Source organism: Liolophura sinensis, chromosome 1 (genome assembly GCF_032854445.1).
Source record: "Liolophura sinensis isolate JHLJ2023 chromosome 1, CUHK_Ljap_v2, whole genome shotgun sequence".
Lineage (NCBI taxonomy): Eukaryota > Metazoa > Mollusca > Polyplacophora > Chitonida > Chitonidae > Liolophura > Liolophura sinensis.
Window position 1 is genome coordinate 86,100,564 of NC_088295.1, and position 20,421 is coordinate 86,120,984.

At 37.9% G+C, this 20,421-nt stretch overlaps 1 protein-coding gene across 4 annotated transcripts in view; it reads left to right on the top strand.

Moving 5' to 3' along the window:
- Positions 1–1,120: 1,120 nt before the first annotated feature.
- Positions 1,121–20,421, top strand: part of LOC135461935 (TBC1 domain family member 5-like) — a 51,900-nt gene continuing 32,599 nt past the window's right edge. For all 4 annotated transcript variants that reach the window (XM_064739220.1, XM_064739222.1, XM_064739221.1 and 1 more), the window contains exons 1-4: positions 1,121–1,220; positions 8,996–9,095; positions 9,899–10,064; positions 18,607–18,730. In XM_064739220.1, the coding sequence (XP_064595290.1) occupies positions 9,920–10,064; positions 18,607–18,730 (269 nt within the window). In that variant the 5' untranslated portion in view covers positions 1,121–1,220; positions 8,996–9,095; positions 9,899–9,919. The remainder of the gene's footprint in view (positions 1,221–8,995; positions 9,096–9,898; positions 10,065–18,606; positions 18,731–20,421) is intronic.

Here is a 20,421-nt window from a genome sequence, read left to right on the forward strand (position 1 = left end):
ACATATGTGTATGCGTGAAATAAACCTAAACTGTACATATGTGCATGCGTGAAATAAACCTAAACTGTACATATGTGTATGCGTGAAATAAACCTAAACTGTACATATGTGTATGCGTGAAATAAACCTAAACTATATATATGTGTATGCGTGAAATAAACCTAAACTGTACATATGTGTATGCGTGAAATAAACCTAAATTGTACATGCGGAAATTTATTTATCCGTACACTGTATGTGAAAGTGTTTTTAAACAGGTGGAATTTGTGCAAAAAGCAAATAAAACTTATTTTATTGAAGATATATACAGATGTGTATTAAGGTTCACAATTTTTGTACACACATGGAAACTTTTTGTACAACTGCGAAATAAACCAAAAATGTCCACCCATGTACAAAAGACTTGTACATGTATGGTATTTACATACCATACAAGTGTGTATAATAAATGTTATTTCTCATTTATACAAAAGTGGTCTCACATATGTATAGGTCTACAATTCTGTTACACCTATGTATTATTAGATAATAAATACCAAAATGGTTTTCCATGGTTTTCAGTTCAAGTTATTATTCCACAAAAGAAACCTGGTTTGTAGAAAGCACACACAAACCTGCCATTATCAAGCAAGTTTTACACATCACCCACACCAAGTCATAGGAACATTTTATTAAACTAAACATCCCTTCAGTAAATTCTATGATCAGTCACTAAGCATTTCAGGAAGTGTTTGGTATAGCACAATGTAACTACTTATTGAAATATTTGCATACTGTATTTCACATAAAGGTTGGTGTATAAAAATGCACTTTCAGAAGGACATAAAAATCGTAAAATAATACTTTTGATGCCAACACAGAAGTTTCTGCGATAATAAGTTATTCTAACTTTACGAAAAAAATACAGGAGTAATTAATCAGAACCAAGACAAATTTATCACTTGAAAAATGCTGGACATTGAGAACACTAAAGGGAGAGAAGAAAGTGTAACACTATTGCTTTATAATCAGCCATGGCTTAACTCCCTTTACAGAAAAAAAAATTTGCATGACGTCATATATAAGTGTGCTATATTTAAAACACTTTTTAGACCGGACTTATTTTGTGCTGGTAAGATATGTTATCGATGTGCAGACGAAACAAGCACGTGACCTTGTTCATGTGATGGCTTCCGTTGCAACTTGTTTGAGCAAAAATATATTCAAGTGATGGACATTTGGTATGTATCATGGCATATTGCGTTTGTACAGTGAGGGTATCCGCGAAAATAATTTTGTCCTTTATTTTGTGTTTCAGTTTTTGGTAGATCATGTCACTATGCATGAGAGAGAGCAAAATGAGAGTTCAAACCTTGCCTGATTTTGCCGGCAGGCGGCAGGTACATGTATGACGACACAAGTGATAGTTTACTTGATTGACACTGACAGCTGTGTGTTTGTATTGACCCTTTGGGTATTTACGTTGAAACATTCGATCCGGTGAAATCAGATAATTGTGATCACGCCATTGTCTGACAGTCTCTTGGCTGACCGAGTGATGAACAGAAGGGGAAACTGATTTTGAAAGAGTGTCTTTGTGGCCTAGGGTTTCGCGTGCCAGCGCAGTAGAATGACCCACGTTGTGGAGTGGGGTATATCTCAACCAACACATTAAAACTACCCTATAGCTTAAATCTATGCCAGCCGAGTGGTCCCCATCATCAACTATAACCTTGACCTGAAAATCCAGTCTAAGGATGGCATTTATTTACTGATACGTGGAGATGGCTGCGATCCTTAGCCCAGACGACGTGTACACCCGATCATGACATTGTATCTGTATTCAGCCACCCCTTCGACAAAGCTTGCTGCATAAGCAGTACTTAATATCCCAATCCACTTAATACATGGCCTGTCTGCTAGCTAAGACATTTATGCACATTTTGCAACTATTGACACTGGCCTTTATTCAATATTTCCTCAGAAAATCTCAGTCAAATTCGACAACAAGGTCTACTTTAAGCTACTGACCCCGTGATGCCACCTACTCGATTGACCTAAATTGGAACGTCAATCACACTGACGTCTATTGAGAATCTGACGTCCTGTATAAATATATCACAACGTTGTTAAAGTATTCCACTTTCTGGAACAGCTCAGCACGCAAAGGTGGACGTCAATGTTGTTTTGAAAACTGATTGTTGAGTGAAGTAGAAGTATGAAGGGCCACAAAGCTGTTGGCGAATGTAATTCACTTGACTTTTGCTGATGACACAAACATGTTTTCTTGTATTTTTGTTCCTCTATACATATTTTACTATGGCTAGCTTCTCAGTGAACTAGGTCTTACCTAATATTAAAAGTTCACGGCCACTTTCTTGGCTACTATAACCTGTGCCGAGTCTCGCCGAACCAAAAGCGATCCTTGACACCTGCACATAACAAGTACATTTTCATACACCTCACAACTACAATCACTCAGGAGCCTCTCACGAATGCAATCGCTGCATGTTCAAGTTCAGCTCATGCTGGCTTTCTCTCTGGTTGTATGTGGGAATGCCTGACAACATCTGCCCAGTATAACAGAAATATTCTTGAGTACAGTGTAAAACGCAAATAAAATAAAATAAATAAATAAATTTTTGAAAAGGGTGTAAAACACCATTTGGATTGTTGATTCTGATACAACATTTAAGCCTATAGGAAGGCTAGCTGTACATTGCTCTAAACCTTTGCTTATGCTACAGTCAAGCTATACAACATTCTGTTTAATTTTTATGGAGTAGTGCCAGAGTTTTGCCAACTCGCACCTCAGGCACTTTTCTCGTGTCTCGTGCAAAAGTGAAGGCCAACACAACTATGCATGCTAGAATTTTGGCCCGTCTCACCTCCATTCCTGCCTCGAAGATCACGGCCCTGATCTTCCATGAAAACGAAATCTTTGCATCATGATGGCCATGGTGAGTTTAAACAGTATCACTTCCCGTGTTTATAGAGTTCCCACAAAAGCCGCCTTGATGTCGTTCATTTTGAACCCTGACACAGTTGAGAACTACCAGCAAAAAAAACTGGTCCACCTGTGTTGTCAATAGCTACTAATTCTGTTCTGCAAAATTTTAAATGGGGCCAAATGCTGCGAAAGTCTCTAATTATGGCTTACATATGAGACAGTCGCCAGTACAGCTTGGTTTCATTTTAACATGGGGTGATGATCTTTGAGACAAGCAGGCTGTGTAGGAATAAAAGAGACATCACCAAAGTTGTGGCACACATATTTGTACAGGGGATGGACTTTCACAGGAGACATAAGTGCCTATATTTCTTGTTCCATAGTCTTACCTTCAACTTGGCTGTACTTTCCGTCCTGGCCTCAAATAACGTGTCTGTCCGTACCCATAATCGTCTCAGTTATCAGTTCCTGGTAGGGTTCCCCATGTGTCGTCTCTAGTAAGTTATCAATTCCTGGTAGGTGTCCCCATGTGTCATCACCAGTAAGTTATCAGTTCCTGGTAGGGTTCCCCATGTGTCATCTCTAGTAAGTTATCAATTCCAGGTAGGTGTCCCCATGTGTCGTCTCTAGTAAGTTATCAATTCCTGGTAGGGTTCCCCATGTGTCGTCTCTAGTAAGTTATCAATTCCTGGTAGGGTTCCCCATGTGTCGTCTCTAGTAAGTTATCAGTTCCTGGTAGGGTTCCCCATGTGTCATCTCTAGTAAGTTATCAATTCCTGGTAGGTGTCCCCATGTGTCGTCTCTAGTAAGTTATCAATTCCTGGTAGGGTTCCCCATGTGTCGTCTCTAGTAAGTTATCAATTCCTGGTAGGTGTCCCCATGTGTCGTCTCTAGTAAGTCCACAGTTGGGTAACACTGATGCAGTCGAAAGTGGACAAATTTCAACTGCCATGTTTGAATGCATATGTGCCTTGGACGTAGTGACTGGTTGTTCGATGAAACAATCACCTATTGAAGTTAGTATGTGACTTTTTGTTAAATCACATGCCATTTAGTTTCAGTGTATTAAGAGCAGAGCAGTACACAACAACTTTCTTAGATCAAGTGTAAACTTTCTTCATATTGATAAGCACAACTGACGTAAACTGTTATAAAAATTTTGTACACTAGTGGGCTGTCACGTAGGAACAGTTTAGAAGGCAAATCAAAACAGCACCATTACTTTCTGCTTTTATGTAGTGTTTTTTTTTTTTAAATTATTTCCACTTGTAAACAGGAACATATGTCTATTTGTTTATGATTTCAGTTGACATATATAATGATATATTATTGGCAGTGGAAACTGCTTGTACTGGTCATATATTGTTATTGAAGGCTTCTGGGAAGAGCAAATTGTACAAGTTGACAAAGTTACTCTCTTTAAATAGCTGCAATGTCACCTGGGACAATGAAGTGTCATTACATATTAGTGGCCTGAAAGTATAAGTGGTGTGAAAATGACCAGAGAACTATGACTAGAAATACTTCAGGTTAGGTTTTTTTTTTTTTTTTTTTTACATTTTTTGCAAGAAATTCCACAAAGACAACCTTTTAAGGTAGGTTTTTTGAAAACCATCAAAACTTACTCAAATGAACCTGAAGTATTTCATCAGAGATGACATCACAGAAAATGTTATGTGTACAAATAAGGAAATTCTTATGAAGAAAATGATGTGAAGTCACATTTCTTAGATGTAGTCTGAAAAAGCCACCACAATTTATCATGCTTGTTTTTTATGGCACAGCTAACAAAGTAAATCAAAATAATTTTTTGGACACTTTTGCCAAACGCTTCGAATGACTGTTCAGCATTGTTTATATTCAATTTAAGATGTATTATTCAACCATATGATTACATCTATGTTTAATACTTTATTGTCATTCGTTGATAAACATACTTGTCTGAGCAAAACATAACGAGTTTAAAGCCAAACCAGATCAGTACATGGTGCTTTACATCAAGCCAGAATTATGCCAAGATTAATGCTAAGGTCTTTGTGTGGGATATAAATGCTGTCAACCACCCCATAGTTATCCATAGTAAATCTAAAACACGTGTTTTCAGTCACTCACATGTGTCCTACACATTAAGCAGAATAGAACTGTATAGTGCAAGAATTCATCATGAACATGTGTCTCTCAAACATATGTTGGATGGGACATTTAACTTGTTATAAGAGTTGGGTGAGGCCAGGGTGAAAACAATCTCTTTATGCTCTTGCCAGTGAAATGTAACTGAAAGTTGCCAGTGAGAAACCCCACTAAAAAAATGGCTTAGCGTCTGAATTCCCTTTATACAATCTGCAACTGCATTGACAGATCTGATTTTAATGAGATTGAACTTTTAATGGGATTACCTGTAATACAGTTACATTGTTAAAAAATTTTCGAGTTATTGAAAGTTGTCTCCCCTTAACCACAGAAAACGTGCATCTGCAGCATATCCATACTGGTAATAGTTGACCATTATTGATCTGGATGTTAAGCAGTCTGTTTACTCTATACTGCAAAACATACACTATATGTATTCAGACAGGGTATGATTAGAGTGAACTTTTGAACTTTATAATGGAGCAATGTGATAGAACAGATAGGAGTTAGTACTGGTATACTGTAATTCTTCAACCTGTGACATGTTTGCAATATGTTTATTCAAGCATATTCTGGAGGCAGTATTGGGTGTAGACTGACAAAATTATGCTTTTTGTGAAGCCCTAAACTTGGATAATCCCACCAATGTAGTTTTGTCGACAAAATTAAATTCCATGTAAAAAGATGGATAAATTGTACTGAAAGTTTGCTCTTCCTGTGGGAAATAGTTGAGGAATGAGGAGGATAAATCTGAATCTACTTAGTGCTTGTCCAGAGATGATGGAAAACATGATCTAAACCACATGTGTGTGTGAAGAGTATGTTCAACCTCCTTTCCCTGTTAATATGTTGAACGACAAGTGTACACATCTATGTGCTTGCTATGTAACGATGTCCTTCAGAATGTTTTACATACGTATATATACAGTGGAGGTCTGGTTTGTACGTCTAGGGGGAGGAACCAGAGTGTCTGGAGTAAACCACTGATTTTTGCCGGGTAGTACATGTACATGTGTTTGACAAAACTTGTCAGCTTACTGTACTAGCAAGAGCTGGATTTGAGCCTGCGGCCTCATAGCTCTGCTACCAATCTGCTCTGACAAGGCTTACCGGCCAAATGAGCCAAAGAATATTTCAGAGATGTAATACAGGGGCTTAAATATGTGGCAGCCAGCTAAATATTTCTTCCCTGGTACACAGAAATGATTTGTTCTACTTGGTACAACTTGATACGACTGAAAACATTGGAGGATATTTATCTGTCAAATTGAGTGTTGATGATCATTAGATTCATCCTATAAAAAAAACCCACTAACTGGCTGTGTCCATTCCTGCTGCAGCCTGCTGCATGGCTACACAAGGATATATAGATTTTGTATTCATGTGAAGCTATGCGGCCTATTCCATGAACATCAGATTATTGATTTCTTGCAGGGACGAGGCTGACATTATGTCCCGTTGGTAGCTTGTGAACGGGGATATTGTACTGTAGTATAGGTTATGTGTGTCAGTTAGTGTTAAGTCAGGAATGTTAGTCAACAGCCTGCTCTGTCAAACTGTTTGCAGCTGTACTTGTCTGTCGCATGTAGGCCAAACTGATGCCAAGGTTAGTCATAGTTATGTTTTTCTACTGATGCATCAGTATCAGCAGAGGTACATGTACATGTGTTTATATAAAGTAATTTAGTACAAAATTAGAACATGAAGAATTACGACAATTTTAGAATTTGGGCTGTGTAGAAATACCATTCCGATTGAGACTGGCCTGATGGTTGGCATACTGAATAGTGTTCTTGGTAATTGATAGTATTGTGGTGAGTGTTCATACATAAATGCTCTAGTTCTGTTTGATGATTCTGAAGTAGGGCATCCATAATTACCTGTAGAGCAGATCCAGTATAAACGGTATTACATGTGGTAGACCATATCCAGACAAACACACATAAACCGAAGAAAGATACCTGTCTGCATATAGATATCTTGTATGCTCTGTCTGACATAGATGGTCAACTTAACGTACATGTATTTGAGAATGTATCTAAATGACCTAGCAGTAGTAGAATACATGCTCGTGTCAGAATTCTGCAGAACATACATGTACTCAACAGAGGTGAAATTTGTCATAGTTTATCTCGTGTTCGAAGGAAGAATAAGTTTCTTTTTTTGCTGTAGATTTGGTGTTACAATGGCTGCCACAGACTTCAGCTGCATTGTATATGACATAGATATAGATATGTGCTAGTCGGTTTATATTTCCTAGTGATCATTATGGTATTTTCTTTCAAAAAGACACATTGGCTTTATATAGCAAATGGCTACATATCATATGCTTAAGTGGTTATCCTAGGTTGACCCACGTAAATGTACTATTGACAGAAGTGATTGCCTCCCTGGTGCTGGTTAGTTAGTGATATATAAACTACTACATTTGATTCCATGCTGATACATTTGTATTACATGTGTATACTGATATACATATATACAGGTGATAGTATTATTGTTCTTAAATCACCTGAACATAGCCATATTCTGTTTATGTTGGGGATATTGACTGATTTGTCTCCAAGTACTTCTGCAGGAACATGTAAATAGGCTATGAATTGTGTGAGAAATAATTACAGTATCTGACATAGTTTATAGACCTGCTGATAATGTGAGATTACCATCAGATCTAGGTGACAATAACCCTGATTTCAACACTGTATAGCGCGAGTACGGGTAACCTCTTAACCTAATGAATTAGACATGTTCTAAAGATACAACGTAACATAAAACATCTAATTCATTAGGCTATAATGACCTGTGAACTTCTGTAAGCATTATATATCAAAGGTGAAAGTTTAATGATTCAAATTTCCTCTGCAAGTTTGTTGTGTATCTGAGGTTTATATTCTCTCATAAAATACTGCAGGAATATTCTAGGGACATACTGCTGAAAGAAATTCAGAATTTTTGAGTTTGTTCAGCTAAATACAAAAATTAGTTGCATTTGACTCTTAACTAAATCTCTTGAGCCTATATTTTCAACAATATGTCAATTAAGAGATAAATAAGGGGAAATTTGTCACAGGTCAAAGCTGTTCGCCTGACAAGATAACATGTAAATAAGGCAGTGCAAAAATTCCCACAATGCCACATTGGCTCGTGCATCGTATGTGTACAAAATGCAATAGATTGAAAGCGAATTATAACCTTGGTAAACCAAATACAATCTTCCTGTCTATCGCTAATATATTATAAAGTATTTGTAATTACCAATGATCTGTACGGCAAAACTGAAGTTACATGGTAGACTGCATAATTACAACACAGCACTGTGTCTGACATTTGAAGTTCGCCAGACATCTCCCGTCATCTAGACAACAAGGGGAGGTAACCCAGTCAAAAGAGTCGGTCCTCAGCCATGTTTCTAATTATAGTCATTTGAGTGAGTTGATGTTCGAAGGGAAACCCTGCATAAAACTGAACATTCAGTTGTTAACTCAACGTCAGATGCATGCCAGTAGACATCTGGAAGTCTCAACCTTATGTAGATGACGTCTAAAATAACAGCTCAGTTTTTTCACCATCGGCAATGTGTCTCTTTATAATATGTGTCGTCTCCAAAACATTCACATATTAATGTGTCTTTCTGGGTAATCATGTAGTGTCATACAGTATTTTTTTACTCTAGCAACATGGTACCCACTACATCAGCTGTGTCATGTTCTTAAAAGTATTGAATGGATTAAATTTAAAATATAAATCCACTATGTCATGTTCATGTGTATTGTATTTTTTTCCTTAATTATTCGATTGAATATAGCGTACAGAAATGCTTTTGCTGTGCCATACTTCTCGGACAACGGACAAGAGAAATAAGTTAACAGAACTGTGAAAATCCCTGCAAAATATTATAGGTTTTGTTTTCAAGAAAAAATTTACTTTGTTCAATAGATAATCATAGACGTTTTATGGACCAGATTTGAAAGGACAGTGATCAGAGAACAACAGGCCAGTACACTGATACGAATAGACTGTTTTCATCAGTCATGAGGTGAGTCATTTTCTCAGTTTGACATCGCTTTTTCTTCTTTTCTGATTCTCTTCTGATAACTAAAAAAAAAAAAAAAACAACAAACAAAAAAACAACATTATTATGCTGAATAAACATAAAGTCTAATTTATGTTCCAGTGTGGCTAATGCAGCTTGTATCAAATGTTTTTTTCTTTCTCAAGGAAAATGGCATAATTGTTCACTGTGAATTGTATAACTATCACAACCACTAAATGTGCTAATTTTACCATGTTCATGTATTTTATAAAAAAAATATTTGAAGCAAAAAATTGCCTGTCATAAAAGTTTAACACTTTATGCATAAAGTGGCTTTAATTATTATTCCCATAGTTTATGAGACTCATGGTTAAATATGGGCTTGTCATATATTAACTGTTGTAAAAAGTCTATTTGAAGAATTAAGTTGCACATGTTGCTAATGGTTTGGCTCAGTTTTTGTGGTCAGGCTGTCTGCCTTTTCCTCATGTGGCTCGCTGTGAAGTCGTTGTGTTTATAATTGTCTACTACAGAATCTCACCTTTATATCTGTCGGTAATAGCTTTGTTTAACCTGCTTTGTTTTTACATGTATATGTCACCACATAAACTTATTGGTCAGTCACATGTTGTTTTAGCTGGGTTAAAAACATTGGGAATACACACATTGTTCTGTCAAACAAATTCTCCTGTGGTATTTTCAGATGTACATGCTGTGAATTTTAGGTTGCCTTTAAATTTAAGAAGAAAAAAATGTCCACTTGGTGAATCAGACTGATTAATTCCGAACACTTTCTTTATTTCTAGCGATCATTTCCGTGACCTGCTATGTTTGACAACATCATGTCGAACGTGATACACAGATTACAACAACGACACGATACTCGAGCTTCTCAAGATGGACTCAAGGCTGTGCCATCCAAGGAAGAAATTCTCAGTACTCTGGAGCAGTTCGGTTCTGACAAAGATGAGAGTATGTACATCTTTTGATTTGTTTTGTCGTTGATGGTTGGGCTTCATCCCAGTGAAGTTTTATTCCATCAGTGGATGGAATAAAAGAATGAGTCGATAATCAGACAAATACCTGCATTGTCCTCTTTCTGTGTCCTGTCTGATTTAGGTAATAGAAGTGTATACATACTTCTCTTTCTTGTTGATTCAGGCACTTGCTGCCCTACTCAGGAATTTTTCACTGATATGAAGACCTCCAGTATATTATAGGTGTAGGTTTTTGGACTTCTCACATTTTTCTTAAAGTTTGGCACTTTTCAGGTCACACATTCCTTGATTCTGAATGGTTCATCTACTTTATAGGGCCACTTAAGAGGTTTTAGTTGAGTTTGATTAATTTCTTAACAGGAAAAGTTGAGTGTTGACTGTGCCGATTCATACAGTTTGCACAGCGGTTTTGGCGTTTTTTCTCAATTTTTAACATACTGTGCTGGAGTGCAAGTTGGTAATGTTGAATGCATGTCTGTATATAGTAATCTCCCTCTAGCTCTCTCTCTCTCTTTGTAAATGCAAAGTGTTAAATGGCCATAGCTTTAGCGAAAAAACCCTTTGCCCATAGACATCACAGCCTCTACCTTTATTGAACTTTTCTAAAAATTATAGACTTCAGTGTCAGTACAGGCTGGAGTGTGTTACATAGCGAAACTGATGGTACAGCACACTTGGCCGCTCTGTGTAAAAGTGACACTGATTGATCAGATACAAATTTGCAGGGTTTTTGTTGGTAATTTGAAGAACATTTCAGGATGTTTGTCTGCAGTTGAAACACTCAAAGTATTCAGAAATACATGTAAAACTGTTGCATGAAGATTGATATGTTATTTCAGGTTTTTTGTAATTGCCAGTTACATCATTGAAACACTGATATGTGAAATGTACTGTTGTGTGAGTGTGGTTCAGGACAAAGTGTTTTAAATATTTCACATACATAAAACAGTGACTGGTGAATGTAGCTAGAGTTTTTGCTTGTATGCATCTATGTTGTCTGCCATCTTGTCAGATTTTCTCTAGGCAGTCTACATGTACCTTCACACTGCTGCAAAGTCAGCTGTGCCGTGATTTGACTGAGAGTTCATGAAAGGGCAACAGAATGGTTCAGAAGCTGATTTATGGAAGGGAAATCGTCTGTTAGACAGATGGACTCCTCACCGTGTGTCTGACACTGCCATTGTCATGGGAGTTACATGTAGATGGTTGTGGCACTGATGCTTGTTCCTACCTTCAGGTCTTATGGCAATGTCGACCTATACGTGGAGAAACGAAAGAGAACCAAAAGTTTGTTGCCCCTCCGTACATGTGCATGTATGTTAATATTGTTGGTTGTAATTCATTTCATGTTTAGGGGGACCTCTGTGGCCAGGGTAATTAGCATGCCAGCGCGGCACGATGATCCAGGAGCCTCTCACCAATACTGTTGCTGTGAGCACAACTCCAGCTCATGCTTCTCCTCAGGCCGTGCGTGGGAAGGTCTGTTGGGTCGTGGGTTTCCCCAGTGCTCTGCTCAGTTTCCTCCCACCATAATGCTTGCCTCCTTGGTATAAGTGAAATATTCTTGACTATGGCGCAAAACACCTAGAAAATAAGTGAATAAATAAATGAATCATTTCAGTTTACAGCTTTTGGTCTGTCAACTAATTGTACAAATTAATTTTTGTCATTGTTGTTTAATCTCCTGAGGGAGTTTTATTGATCGCTGGTGAATTCATTATCCAAGCAATTTCAACAAGCAGCAACATGCCAGCACAGGACTAACATTTCATACTAGCACTAACATTTCATGCCAGCATAGGACTAACATTTCATGCCAGCATAGCACTAACATTTCATGCTAGCATAGGACTAACATTTCATGCCAGCATAGCACTAACATTTCATGCTAGCATAGGACTAACATTTCATGCCAGCATAGCACTAACATTTCATGCTAGCATAGCACTAACATTTCATGCCAGCATAGCACTAACATTTCATGCTAGCATAGGACTAACATTTCATGCTAGCATAGGACTAACATTTCATGCTAGCATAGGACTAACATTTCATGCTAGCATAGGACTAACATTTCATGCCAGCATAGCACTAACATTTCATGCTAGCATAGGCCTAACATTTCATGCCAGCATAGCACTAACATTTCATGCTAGCATAGGACTAATATTTCATGCCAGCATAGCACTAACATTTCATGCTAGCATAGGACTAAGATTTCATGCCAGCATAGCACTAACATTTCATGCTAGCATAGCACTAACATTTTATGCCAGGACAGGACTAAGATTTCATGCCAGCATAGGATTTCCATTTCATTGAATGTTGAATGACTTGTGATATTCTGTAAAAGGCACATATTTTTTCTCATTCTTGGTCAGACTGCACTTTATCCCAGTCTTAATAAATAGAATTCTTTTAATTTATGACAAAATATAGCAAGGATTTATTTTGCACTTGAAGCAAGAGGACTTTATGCATAATCTTTCAAGGTGATATCAGCTCCAGTGCGAGCTTGTGTGGGACAGGAATCATAAATCAGCCTCCCTTGATGCCCACACAATCCAAGCACGAATGACTAAGAACCTGTGAGCTGAATTGAGCGTTACCTAGTAAATGTTTGAGTCATTCTTCGGCACAGCTGCAGATTTAGAGGCTCAATTTTGCTGCCACTTTCATTTGTCAGTATTATATGCCATTTGAAGCAAATGTCACAATGTTAAGACTTTTAAAGAAAATACCTCAATGCTTCAAGTGCATGCACAAATACATTTTTAATCATTTCAGTTGATTGATTTTCATTAATATTGACTGCATAAATAGTCTTGTCTAGAGATGCATTCGTACAGAAAATAATTTATAAAATGGACTGCCTCATTGACCCTTCAGTTGGAGTTTTTAGTGAGTTTAAATGTCATTTTCATTACGTGATCTGGAAGGCACTTTTTTGTCAGCCACCGTACAGTTCATTGAATACCACGCTAATCACGAAGCCAATTCATCATGGTCAGATAGATCATACATGCAAGAATAGCTTTTTTGCGTGCGATATCAATACTGCCAAACCATGATATATTGGCCCATTGCTGATGGCATTGCAGATCCCTGTCTGACTGGCCTGACAGGACATCTCTATTAAATAATGATAGCTCAGGACAGCCTATTACAGCAGTTAGCCCTTGTGGGTTGTCCTCTGAGAGCTGGGATGAAGTGGAATCTGATAGGTATTGGTGATGATTTGAGGTGAGTTAACTGCTTCTTAGTGGTCAGCGATGACTCATGGAATTCTCACATTCCCGGCTGCCTGGGTTCCCATAGCAACAGGACATTTCATTCCTTAATATGAAAATAAGGTACCCAAAACCAAACTGCACCTATTTATGCCATAATTGTTGCGCATGAACCACTGGAGTGATGCAAGTATGGATTGTGATTTTTTGGTTGCATAATGCACAAGTGTACTCTTAGGCTGTGGGGCCTGGCTTATGGGAGATGTGTCACTGGTTGCCATGTGTGGAGATTGCGCCAGCCTTAGTGGGTGCTGGCTGGATGGCCTCAGTCATCCTGAACTGCTTGGGCTGTGCGGAACTCTACCCGCCCAGGTCTTATCAAGAGGACTTTAAGCATTAGGAGTGTGCATTGTGGACATTTGATTCACAATTGGCTGCGTTGTTGGCAGTCTGGCAGACTGACCCAGAGACCGATGGTGAGCATATGGCAACTGCATCATGGAACGTAGGAAACATAGAAGATGTAAGTCCTACTACTTCATTAATGCTAATTATCACACCTGTATATAATACTTTTGTAATGAACAGGTGTCAGCATATTCAGGGTGTATGCACTATGCATTTTTATTATATTTATAAATATAATAAAAATGCAAGTATAAAGGTCTTGCATTTCCACAAATTTAACTTTTAATTCAAACGGCAAAACACAACTTTTGATGGTTATTGTCCTATTCATACCTTTCGTGTGTGTGAAGGACTTTCAGCCAGACAACAGTCACTGACCTGTACACATATTGTGACAGGCTAAAATTGATCAGATTACCTTGAGTAATTCAGCTTTCGGTGTTTTGTGAAATTCTATTAGGCTGTGGTTATTGTTGTCTAGTGGGTAGTCTGTAACAGACTTCTCAGACTTGGGTAATCCTCCCCCCCCCCTTCCATGCTCTCACCATGCTTTGTCTGAGCAGATCAGTAGCTGAACCAGAAGGTTGGACTTTGACCTTGTCAGGGAGGATGGTCAATTACAAATGGTTTCTCTTAGTTTTGTCAGGTGTACCAGGGCAGATCTGACACCTGATTAATTCCAAACAAGATTGACAGATTCACTGAGTTCTGCATCATACCCTCTTTATGTTTCTCAGAGGAATACTTCTTTGGTGAATAATGGGGGTAGTTTCCTATTAAATATGCTTGATGTTAGAACAAATTTCTAAAAAAATCTTAATTATGTTCTAAAATCTATCCAGTGCACATTGTTATTCCTTAAGTTCTGATAGACCATTGTTCTGCTAGATGGGAATTGTAAGCATTCTTTAGAAATGGTCTGTTGAAGCAAAGATGTGCGTGGTATGTGTTTCATGTTAGCCTGGTAATGGATGATCTGATTGCCTGCAGAGATATGTTTACGCCAGACACAGTATGTAATAGCCAATGATTGATCCCTAGTTATATGTATACCCTGGGGACACAGCCCTGAGGCTGACAGGAAACTGGCTTAAACAGTATCAGGTACACATATAGGTTTTAAATCAGAATTTAAATTGGCAGTTAATGGCTGTGTGCCTAGTGAACATGTAGTTTTATGTATTGAAAGTTTGAATGGTTAGAAAATGAAGAACGTTTTCTTCTTCATTGAGAGCAGCGGATTATGCCGCAGGCACTCCTGGCAACAAATGTATCACGGTTACTTATAGCTGTAGAATACATACATGGGAGACACAACTTAAAACTTACATAGAAACATACCTATAACTGGTTACATGACACACACATGTGATAAAGATTACATGTTGAATATTTCAGCTCCCTTAAACATATTGTTAAGGGAAAGTATGAAATGCTTTGTTTCACAATTCATGGTATGATGATGATAGCAGAAAAGGCCAATGTTGAAGTAATTACCTGGCAGGGAATAAAAGTATACAGGACTAACTCATTGAAGGAACAAAAATGGTAATGTGGTATGAAATGAAATGATAAATGACTCATATGACAAGTATACGCATTGTATTTTACCCTCTTGAAATAAAGCCATTATTATGATTGTAACTGTCTTCCATGATGGACTGCTGAAGAAATGACGGTGATTGCTTGGTTGTAAGATCTTAAGGAGGTGGCAGTGGAATATTTGGTGGGGAAAGGAAAAGACATTGAAGAATTTTAAGAATGTATTGTTTAAAAAATAATAATTTGCTCGCTGCTCATCTGGAATAACGTCTCAAAACAACCAGTTACAAAGTATTACACCATGTTGTATTTATACACTGCGAGAAAGTGTCCTTGATTGCCAAGATCTAGTGACAAGGCCACCAGGCATCTCATTACATGTGTAGATCATGTTGTATTTATACACTGTGAGATCTATTATTATTTGATTGGTGTTTTACGCCGTACTCAAGAATATTTCACTTATACGACGGCGGCCAGCATTATGGTGAGAGGAAACCGGGCAGAGCCCAGGGGAAACCCACGACCATCCGCAGGTTGCTGGCAGACCTTCCCACATACGGCCGGAGAGGAAGCCAGCATGAGCTGGACTTGAACTCACAGCGACTGCATTGGTGAGAGACTCCTGGGGCATTACGCTGCACTAGCGCGCTTACCAACTGAGCCACGGAGACCCCTACATATACTGTGAGAAAGTGTCCTTGAATGCCAAGATCTAGTGACAAGGTCACCAGGCATCACATTATACATGTGGATCAGTTTGCATTTAAACCCTCTGAGAAAGTGTCCTGGGATGCCAAGATCATGTGACAAGGTTACCAGACGTCACATTACATGTGTAGATCATGTTGTATTTATAGACTGTGAGAAAGTGTCCTGGGATGGCAAGATCATGTTCCAAGGTCACCAGACGTCACATTGTACATGTGATCAGGTTGCATTTATACCTTCTGAGAAAGTGTCCTGGGATGCCAAGATCATGTGAGGTCACCAGACATCACATTGTATATGTGATCAGGTTGCATTTATACCCTCTGAGAAAGTGTCGTGGGATGCCAAGATCATGTGACAAGGTCACCAGGCATCACATTGTACATGTGATCAGGTTGCATTTATACCTTCTGAGAAAGTGTCGTGGGATGCCAAGATCATGTGACAAGGTCACCAGGCATCACATTGTACATGTGATCAGGTTGCATTTATACCTTCTGAGAAAGTGTCGTGGGATGCCAAGATCATGTGACAAGGTCACCAGGCATCACATTATACATGTGGATCAGGTTGTATTTATACCTTCTGAGAAAGTGTCGTGGGATGCCAAGATCATGTGACAAGGTCACCAGGCGTCACATTATACATGTGGATCAGGTTGGATATATACCCTCTGCCAAGATCATGTGACGAGATCACCAGACATCACATTGTACCTATAGATCAGTTTGTATTTAGAAGGTCTGAAAAAGTATCCTGGAAAGATTGTCATGCATCACATTGGTTAGATAGGGAATTGTGGTGGTTCCATTGGGAGTCAGTAACTTTATGAGTTGTCTTGTGTGTGCTGGATTTGTTTTCAATAGAGCTTCTTTCTACACGTTATGTTATTATATATGTATCACTGACATGTCTGTGTCTGGATACGTCAGAGTAGATGTCAGACCATATGTCCACTAGCTGCAAGCTGTCAGTATCTGTTCCAAAATTAATCTCCATTATCGTCATTATCGTAACTAGATGTAAATCATACCTTCCTCCCATCACGATGAAGCCCGCCATTATTGAAGGGAAATATTCTTGCATACTACAGTACGTAAAACACCAATCAAATAAATAATAAATTTTACTGACCAGTATGTGTTCATATACATGTATGTTTTCTCCGTTAATAAAAAGAACTTGTCTGAGCATGGAAGGACAAAAAGGATATAGACAAATGAATGTAAGATAAATATATCTGTTTCCTTGCTGTAATCTAAGCATGCAGAACTGAACCATTGCTAACCAAACATTGTTTCACATGTATCTTCCCTCAGTCAATCTACCAGAGTGGACTGCTCTACATTGCTTTGACCTTGATCATGTTAACATATGATTCCAAGCCTTTCCACATTTTCACTCTTGTTTAATCAATAAGATGAATACTCCCCAGTGTGTGAGCTTTGCAAGAGTACATGTATTGGTGATTTGTTTGATCACAAATTTCATTTATTTAAGTATGCCAGTTTTCATAGTCCGCAGAGACTGAGAGAATCTATGAATTTCAGATGTTAGTAGAGATATACATTATCTGTGTACTAATATCCAAGTCAGTTTTAGGTGTACATGTATATGTATGCGCATTGCTCAGCCCTACCACATGTGTGTTTTCTGTCTGTCAACTTCAAGTAGGTTGGTTTAGACTTTGGAAACAATTCAAGGATGTGTATTTATTTTACTATTGAATGTTGTGTGAAATGATGTGGTATAATATCTTGTACCATTTATTTAATTAAATGTCAGATACATATGTAGTAAGGTTGTAAGTTGACTTGCACCTGTAATGCTGCTTTTTGTTTTAAGTGTGTCATATTTGTAAGCTGAACATTGTGAAGTGTTGTGTCTCTTGAAGGTGTATTATATTTCCATTGTTCAGTGGTTAGTACCAGAAGCTGAACAATGTGATGTATATACTGTGGAGGCGTGTTATGTTTCCAGTCTCTGATAGCCAGTACCAGAAACTGAACAGTGTGATGTGTTATACATGATATCGGGTGGGAATAAAAAAAATGGGCTCCGAAACCCTCTGACGTCAGTTTCTAAAAATATACACACTCAAAAGCCATTATGTCCTAAGTATACAGATCAAATTTCAATTTCATCCTTTAAGATTTCTGTTCATGGGACCAAAATCAAAATAGAGTCAAAAACGCATGTTCCGGACATTTCAGAATGATTTTCTACCTTCTTTTACTTGAAAAGGTGATCATTTGGTCCTCTATCTTCTCAGTAGTCGGCGCGCAAATGTTTCTTCAATGAATTGATTGAGTCTCTTTAAGAGTAATTTTTTTCCAGCAGTCCTTGATGTGTGTCACACAGATGCAGTGCATGCTCTACTCATCACACCTGACAGGTAATGCAATGTGGGTCACCGGAACATGCGTTTTTGAGGCTATATTTTAACATGTGTACAGACTACTCAAGCTATGACCTTGAAAAGTGGTCAGTGTATTAACAAAATCATGCCATTAAAATGTCTAAAGTTTGAAAGGGTTTGGACAAAGGATAATGGAGGAATGCAGCATCAAAGCACGGCCCATTTTCTTATCCCCTCCGATATATGAATGTGTATGATATTTCCAGTGTCTAATGGCCAATACCAGAAGCTGAACAATGGGAGTGTGAGGAGGAACAGCTCTGCTGACGACCAGTGGGACAGGTGTGAAGATTATCAGCCATCTAGTGTCAGCTGTAGTAACTCTTACAGGTAACGTTATTATCAAATGTGGCTTAAGCAAGTCTACTTGGACATTTTGTAACATCAGTCTAAATTTAAAGTTTTCCCAAGCTTGGTTTCCTCCCATCATAATGCCGGCTGCCATTATGTAAGTGAAATATTCTTAATTGTGGCATAAAAATTGAATCAAATATTTACAGGTGTTTTGCATTGCCTAACTCTTTGGAGGTGCAGGAACCTCAAATTGTTTTGGATTATTTTGAACATACATGTACCAATTTTAATAGTTTTATGAACACTTGCTGACCATGTGGATTCTCTGCCAGACTACAGGTTTGAGATGTCATGCTGGAACCCTGCCCCTACTCACTTCTCTGCTGTCTTACAATGTCCTGCTCACTTTTTGCACCATAACTTCACTGCTGATTATGGTGTAAACACTTTTCAAATTAATACATTTCTGTTCCGTTTATTAAAGTTACTCAGTTTTGCAAGTTAAATGTTTACCATGTATTTATCATATCTGTTTAATAGATAATATTTCAGTTAAAATGTTTACAATGTATTTGTCATACATTTTATAAAACCAGATATAAAACCCCAGGGGACTTGCTCTGTCACATATTGGGCTAATACAAAAGCTATGGATGTTAAGTACATGTATAACGGGGATGAGATATTGATTGGGGGATCAGTATTATTCCTATATGCAACTTTTAGTTGGGTAAACACAGGAAAGTATAAACTTGAACGTGTATTGAATGAAATTAAATTAAATCAATTCAAATCACCACATTAATTATAGGAATTGATTTTTATTTTAAAGAGCCATATGGACTTGCCCTGCTTAAGATATTATGTATGGGCTGCTAGGATGTGAAAATATGTGTGTAAAGCAAGTCTCCAACAATATAAGTAAAGAAAGTATTTGTAGCACTCTTCATTTGTGGTAATTGATCAGAATTAATAACTAATTTGTGATGCTGATAACAGGTATTGAAGGGAGTGGACAAGTTGTGGGATTCCAGGTTGAAATTCAGCTCTCTGGCCTGGACAGTGCTTTACATGGATTTGTTCAAATTTTGAATATATGTACATTATACCTGCAAGATTCAGTTGTTTTCCTGTTCTCACCCTGCTTCTGCTCCTGTGTATCACAATATTTAAATCCCAAGACATTAAAGGATACATGGAACGTTTTGGTTTTATTTTCTTAATGTACATGTGTATCATGTGTAACAACAAATATGAATACAAACAAATTTTACTTTCACTTTGGGGGGTAAAGATGGCTTCAGAGGACAGTTTTCTTAAGGCTCTAGGGAGCTCGGAGCGGTGACATCAACACTGATCCTTATTTAAAAAGAACTCTGAGGGGGACGGGCCGAACGGGTCTGGCCGAATGGGGAATAGACAGACTCGGGGCGTGTGTTCCGAGTATAATTTTCTTCATTTGGCATACAAGCATAATCATTGTTTTATAGTTCCTTTTCATGTATCCTTTAAATAAAAATTATCATTTATACTAAGCAAAAATCACAGTCCTAACATTTTCTCCTTTTTTTCCATCTTTGCTCCCACTATGTTGACTCTGGTTTTAGTATCTCTATGCCTTGCAGCTTATTTCTCCTCAAAGGTCAGCATTGATTGGTCCATGCATCTGCAGACAAACAGCACATACAATGTACATATACAGTATATGTGTATATGGCACTACAAGG